At 37.7% G+C, this 7,239-nt stretch overlaps 1 protein-coding gene across 1 annotated transcript; it reads left to right on the top strand.

Moving 5' to 3' along the window:
• The first annotated feature begins 1,774 nt into the window (after nt 1-1,774).
• On the top strand, nt 1,775-2,524 carry LOC121215456 (uncharacterized). The gene is made up of 2 exons (XM_041089973.1): nt 1,775-2,082; nt 2,197-2,524. Exons 1-2 carry the CDS (start codon nt 1,775-1,777, stop codon nt 2,522-2,524), a joined length of 636 nt encoding a protein of 211 aa, XP_040945907.1.
• The last annotated feature ends 4,715 nt before the right edge of the window (nt 2,525-7,239 follow it).

The following is a 7,239-nucleotide window of genomic DNA, read 5'->3' as shown; positions in this document are numbered from 1 at the left end:
GCTCAATAGTTACATACAAAGAGCATGATTTTGATTTACTTAAAACATGATCTAATCGAATCATAATCTAAGATCCATTACTCAAAAACTTACCTCGGATGCTGTTGAACGATTTCAACGGCTACTCGATCACCTTTTCCTTTCCTTTATCGGATTTAGTTCCCCTTTGCTCTTGAGCTTAATGTTAACAAATAAGTTGATTTAATCATGTGTGCATCTTAGTTAAGCATGTATGTCCACAATCGAATTCATCATATAAATATCTATGATTTCACTCAAACAATCTCAATACAACACATGGTGCTCAAACCATTTTTTTCAAATTCAAAGCTCGGCTAGTACACATATATACACTAGCAATCAAATACTAACATTTGTACTTCATCTTAATAGCTAGCTTAGCAAACCTTAATTTAACACGTAATTCATACATATCACATTCCAAGCATTCACTCAATCCAATCACTTAAAACACACACATTACTCAATAACTTCCTAGTTTAAATTCGGCAACTACACCAATTCACTAGATGATTTGTTATTATTATTGTTCATTTATTCAAACTACTTACAATTTCCTTTAACTATCACAATTAACAACCATCTATCACTTCCATTTTCTACCATGGCCGAATGTTATAACCCAAGCCACACATATTGTTCCTCAAGGCCCTTCAATGACCACATTCGGCACCTCCTTAAAAACAACCCAAATTTCAACCTTCAAGAAAGAAGAAAAATATATGTACTAAGAGCTTCAAACTACTTGGCCGAATATCAAATCTCCTAACAATCAAAACTTAAGCCATGGAATGATTAGAACTTGAACTAACCACCTTTTTTATACATAATTTTCCAAGAATTTCAAGGTACTTACCTATTCCTAATCCTCTTCCAAGCCGAACATGAAGCAAGAGAACTCCTTTCTTCTTCCTTCCTCCTTAGAATTTTCGGCCAAAAAAATGTTAAAGGATGGACACTTTTTTTTTCTTTGTTTTCATCACTCTCAATCTCCTTATTTTATTACTAACCCTTTTATTTTATTATTTCTAACATAATGCATTAACACAACATGTTTATGACATGTTTTACCCATCACATTTTGTCCACCCTCATTGTCATGGCCGGCCACTACTAATTAAGTGGGGAAATTGACATGCAAGTCCACCCTTTTGATTACATGCACTAATAGATCCTTATAGATTAACCTATCACATTTCAAAAGTGTCACACATAAGTCCTATTAACTAAATTCACATGCAATTAACTAAATCGAAGCTTAAAACTTTCACACATTCATATTCACATATTTTAGACAATAATTATCATATTCAAATAATTTGGTGACTCAATTTAGCGGTCTCGAAACCGCTTTCTGACTAAGGTCACTTTAGGGCTGTCACATAGCTCCTCAAGGTGTGGACTTGATCAGGAGGGAGACGCCTCCGGTAGACAAGATTAAGAAGCAAGGGGCCGAGGAATTTAGGGCTAACTTAGATGACGACCCGGAGAAAGTAGAGTTTTGGCTAGAAAATACCATCAGGGTATTTGATGAACTGTCGTGCACAATTGGGGAGTGCGTGAAATGTGTTGTATCACTCTTGGGAGATTCAGCGTACTAGTGGTGGAACACTCTCGTGTCTGTGGTGCTGAGAGAGAGAGAGTAACTTGGGAATTCTTTTAGGAAGAGTTCCAAAAGAAGTATACTAGCCAAAGGATTATAGACCAAAAGAGGAAGGAATTTTTAGAGTTAAAGCAAGGCAATAGGATAGTGATGAAGTATGAACGTGAGTTTGTGAAACTCAGCAAATACGCGCGGGAATGTGTGTCCTTAGAAGCCGCCATGTTTAAAAGGTTTGAGGATGGTCTAAATGAGGATATTCGGGTATTTGTTGGCATCTTAGAGCTAAGACAATTTGTGGTGCTCGTTGAAAGAGCATGCAAGGCAGAAGAATTGGTTACAGAGAGGAGAAAGGCGGCGATTGAATCGCGGGATTCAAGAAAAAGACAGATGGGGAAATCGCATCAGTCCTCATCTACGAAATCTAAGGAATTCTCTACTCGATCAAATGCTTCAGTGGGGTTCTCGAATAGGAACAAGAACCGACAAAACACAACTTTTAGAGCCTAGATCACTTCTGTCACGAGTGTCAGCAATGCTCGGCCAAATAGGCCAGAATGTCTGCAATGTGGTAGGCTCCATTTTGGTAAGTTCCAACGTAATGAAAGAGGATGCTTCAAATGTGGATCTCTGTACCACTTCATTCGAGACTGTCCCGAGCTAGATGACAAGGAGAAAAAGCATGATGTGAGAGCAAGTAGTGCTCTTTCAAGAGGTAGACCACAAAAGAACCCTGAAAGTGGGGCTACCAGCAGGGGAGTGTCAAAAGATACTATAGTGAGGTCCGAGGGTAGAGCGCCTACAAGGATTTACGCTATTCGTGCCCGTGAAGAGGCAGAATCTCATGACATGTTTACGGGTACCTTTTTCTATCCATGGAATATCTGTTGTTACTTTAATTGACCCGAGGTCTACCCACTCTTATATATGTATGGAATTGATACCTCGTATGAACATGATAGTAGAGTCCACTGAGTTTGTAATAAAAGTGTCTAACCCTTTAGGCAGACATATACTAGTGGACCAGATATGTAGAAATTGTCCTTTGACAATTAGAGACCATTGTTTTCCAGCTAACTTGATGTTATTGTAATTTAATGAATTTGATGTAATCCTTGGGCTTGATTGGTTGACTTCTCAAAGTGTCGTAGTGGACTATGGGAGAAAAGGTATTGAGTTGAAATGTGAAAACGGAAGTGTTCTTTAGGTCGGCCAGATGAATCGGATAATTTTCCTGTAATAGTATCATCTTTGACTGCTGAGAAATATTTGAGGAAAGGATATGAGGCTTACCTAGCTTTTATGCTGAATACTCAAGTGTCTGAGTTGAAGATTGAATCGGTACCAGTGGTTTGTGAGTTTATGGATGTATTTTTAGAGGAATTACCCGAATTACCTCCAGTGAGGGAAGTTGAGTTTGGAATCGAGTTGGTCCCCGGTACGACACCCATCTCTATTGCTCTGTATAGGATGGCTCTTACGGAGTTAAAGGAGTTGAAAGTTTAACTAAAAGAGTTAACTGAAAAGGGCTTTGCAAGACAGAGCTTTCCCCGGTGGGGTGCTCCAGTGCTCTTTGTGAAAAAGAAAGATGGGTCGATAAGGTTATGTATCGACTATAGACAGCTCAATAAGGTAACAGTGAAGAACAAGTATCCTTTGCCAAGAATCGATGACCTGTTTGATCAGTTAAAGGGAGCCACTGTATTTTCCAAGATTGACTTGAGGTCAGGATACTACCAGCTAAGGGTGAAAGAGCAAGATGTACTGAAGACCACGTTTCGAACAAGATACGGGCATTATGAGTTCCTTGTCATGCCCTTTGGTTTGACTAATGCTCCAGCAGTATTTATGGATTTGATGAACTGCATTTTTCGACTGTACTTGGAAAAGTTCATGGTGGTCTTTACCAACGACATATTGATTTATTCGCGTGATGAGAGTGAGCACGCGAAGCATTTGATAACTATATTACAGACCTTGAGAGACAAACAATTGTATGCCAAGTTCAGTAAGACCGAGTTCTGGCTTAAAGAGGTTGGATTTCTAGGACACGTTGTGTCGGGTGACGGGATTAGAGTTGACCCAAGCAAAATCTCGACTATTGTTGAATGAAAACCGCCGAAGAATGTGACAGAGGTCCGAAGCTTTTTGGGTTTGCCTAGATATTATAGGCGGTTTGTAAACAGATTTTCTATGATAGCTACCCCTATGACACGACTGCTGCAAAAAGATGTCAAGTTCGATGGACAAAAAAGTGCCAACAAAGTTTCGAGCAATTAAAGACTTTACTGACCGAGGCCCTATTGTAGTGCAACTAGAGTCGGGCAAGGAGTTTGTGGTATATAGCAACACCTCCTTGAACGGTTTGGGGTGCATGCTTATGCAAGAAGGTAAGGTCATAGCTTACGCTTCGAGACAACTAAAGCCTCATGGGAAAAACTACCCGACGCACGATTTAGAGTTGGCAGCCATCGTGTTCGCGCTGAAGATTTGGAGACATCATTTGTATGGAGGGAAATGCCGAGTTTTCACTATCACAAAAGTCTTAAGTACTTAATGACTCAAAAGGAGTTAAATTTACGGCAACGATGATTGTTAGAACTAATAAAGGATTATGAGCTGATTATCGACTACCATCTGGGAAAGGCGAATGTAGTCGCTGACGCTCTGAGTCAAAAGTTACTGTTTGCCTTGGGAGCCATGAATATTCAGTTGTCTATGTCTAACGATGGTTCGGTCCTAGCAGAGTTGAGAGCTAGACCGACATTTCTACATGTAACACCCCTAACCCGTAACCGACATCGGATTAGGGTTACGAGGAATTACCAGATAGACAAAACATTTCAAAGCAATTCAGAATCACAGATATCATATAACATCATTTCATAAGAAATCATCTCCTGAGATGGTCTACGAGACCTAAAATGTACTTTTAAGAGACATTCGGGACTAAATCGAACACATTCATAAAGTTCAGAACTTTTAAAAATTTTCAATTCTATACAGGTCACACGCCTGTGTGACCAGGTCATGTGCCCCACACGAGCATCAGACACGCCCATGTGAACCGGCTATGCCAAAACAAAGCTTATATACTGACTTATTCCCACTATCAACAGACACACCCGTGTACCACGGCCGGGTGATTCTTAGCTAGCTACTGACTAAAGCCCACGGCCAACAAACACGCCCGTGTACTATGGCCGTGTGGCACAATGCAGGCTTGGTTGAAGCCAATTTGCCACCCCTTTATGGGTCATTCCTACAAGCCAAATTAAACAACATTCATACAAAATATTCAGCCAATTTCATGCTCAAAACATGCTTCATTACAACTATTTCATCATCATTCAAAATTCATTCAAACCATACCAAAATTTAACATAAACAATTCATTTGATAGCTAACTTTCATTGTATAACCTATATTTACAATTCAAAACTTAATACATAAACCTTCTAGCCTATACATGCCATACTTTAAAATATTTACACCTTCAAAAGTACCAAAATGAGATTGATAGTGTGGTGACAATCCTCGACTATCCCTGAGCCTTCAGTAGCTACGATAACTGTAAAACAGAGAGTAAACACACAGAGTAAGCTACAAAGAGCTTAGTAAGCCAAATACAATTGGTCTAACTACAAAAGCATATAAATACAATTCACCAATATAGATTCATAACCATCTCATAGAATAATTCATAAACTTAACCATTCTCCTTTGGTCTAACTACAAAAGCATATAAATACAATTCACCAATATATATGTCATGCTTCATTTCCATACATATTTCACAGAGACAGAGTTTTTCATATTCAGAAATTTAGTACGATACAAACGTACCTACATAGGTTATACATTTCATATACTCAATCTCAGATTTCGTACGCTATCATCAGACGGGTTAGAAACGATATAAATGCTCATAAACAAGTACAATGTCGACGTCCCGGACGTGGTCTTACATGTAATTCACTATCGATGCCTCTATCCCAGACAGGGTCATAGACGAAATCAGATACGATGCCGATGTCCCAGACATGGTCTTATACGTAAATATCAATCGAGCCCTGTGTCCCAGACACGGTCTTTCACGATGTCTCAGACAGATGTCAGCTTTTCTTAGAAACATACAGAGCTTTTCAGATATTAACATATTATCATACTTTACTCCAAAGATATTCAACAGGTACTCAAGGCCATCCAATACAGATTACAGTTTATATTAGCAGAATTTATTTCAATTAACACGTAATTGTAATTTGACTTACCTTGGACGAATTTCGAATAAAATGAGTCGACTATTCAACTATTTTGGACTTCCCCCGATCTAAGTCCGATTTTCTTTGTTCTTGATCTTATACAATACAAATTCAACCATTCAATCATTCATTTCATTCAATTTAATCCATATACACATTTTAGGGCACTTTACATTTTAGCCCTTGCATTTTCACACTTTGACAATTTAGTCCATTTTTCTCAAAATCACCAATATGCAAAATTTCTTTGCAAGAAGGGCTAGCCAAATTTTCATGGCTTCTATATAAGCCCATACAACATGTTCAATTCACAATTTAGTCCTTCTAAACTTCATTTTCAAAATTTAACCCAAATAGTTGAATTTCATCAAAAACTCAAAGACAAAACTTATGAACCATCTACCAAGCCTTTATAATTCATTCAAAAATATCACAAAACTCATGATATCAACAATGGCATTTCATGAAATCTTTAACAGAAATAGAAATTCAAACATGGGTTTTAAAGAACACGAAGCAACGATTACAGAAACATAGAAATTATCAAAAATGGACCAAAGTAAATACCTTAATCAACCAAATCTATGGCCGAACCCTAGGATGGTCTTCTTCTATCTATTTCTTTGTATTTTCGGCAATACATGCATGAAATGTCTTCATTTTCATGTTTATTTTCATTTAATAACTTTAATAATCATTTTTCCATTTTGCCCTTGGCATATATCATCAAATTTTCAACCACTAATGTCCATCATTGTCTACCATTAATATAAATGGTAAATTTGACATGCAAGGACCTCTATTTTAAAAGCCAAGCCAATTAGGTGCTTTAACAATTAGCACTCAACTTTTATACTTTACGTGATTTAATCATTTTTCATAATTAAACACAAAAAGGACAAATTAATTCACAGAAATTTAACAGATGTAAATTCACATATCACAGGCACAAGAAAATAATATTAAAATATTCTTCAGACTCAGATTTATGGTCCCGAAACCACTATTTCGACTAGGGTCAAAACCAAACTTTACAATTCTCCCCCTTAAGGATTTTCGTCCCTGAAAATCTTACCGTTAAACAGATTCGGATATTATTGTCTCATTGAATCTTCATGCTCCCACATAGCCTCTTCAGCACCGTGACGATGCCATGTCACTTTAACTAGAGGAATTTCCTTGTTTCGCAATTCTTTAATCTCGCAAGCTAAAATATGAATCGGCTTTTCTTCGTAAGTCATATCAGACTGGATTTCAATCTCAGAAGGGAATATCACATGAGACGGATCAGATCTATACCATCGAAGCATCGATACATGAATTGCATTATGAATCTTTTCTAACTCAGATGTT

This window comes from Gossypium hirsutum, chromosome A01 (assembly GCF_007990345.1).
Source record: "Gossypium hirsutum isolate 1008001.06 chromosome A01, Gossypium_hirsutum_v2.1, whole genome shotgun sequence".
NCBI classification, from domain to species: domain Eukaryota; kingdom Viridiplantae; phylum Streptophyta; class Magnoliopsida; order Malvales; family Malvaceae; genus Gossypium; species Gossypium hirsutum.
This window is presented reverse-complemented; position numbering and strand designations above follow the sequence as displayed.

Coding starts and splice junctions, on each gene's coding strand:
- LOC121215456 (XM_041089973.1), top strand. CDS start 1,775: ATGAAGTATGAACGTGAGTTTGTGAAACTCAGCAAATACGCGCGGGAA. Junction 2,083..2,196: donor CGATCAAATGCTTCAGTGGG/GTTCTCGAATAG, acceptor GCAATGTGGTAG/GCTCCATTTTGGTAAGTTCC.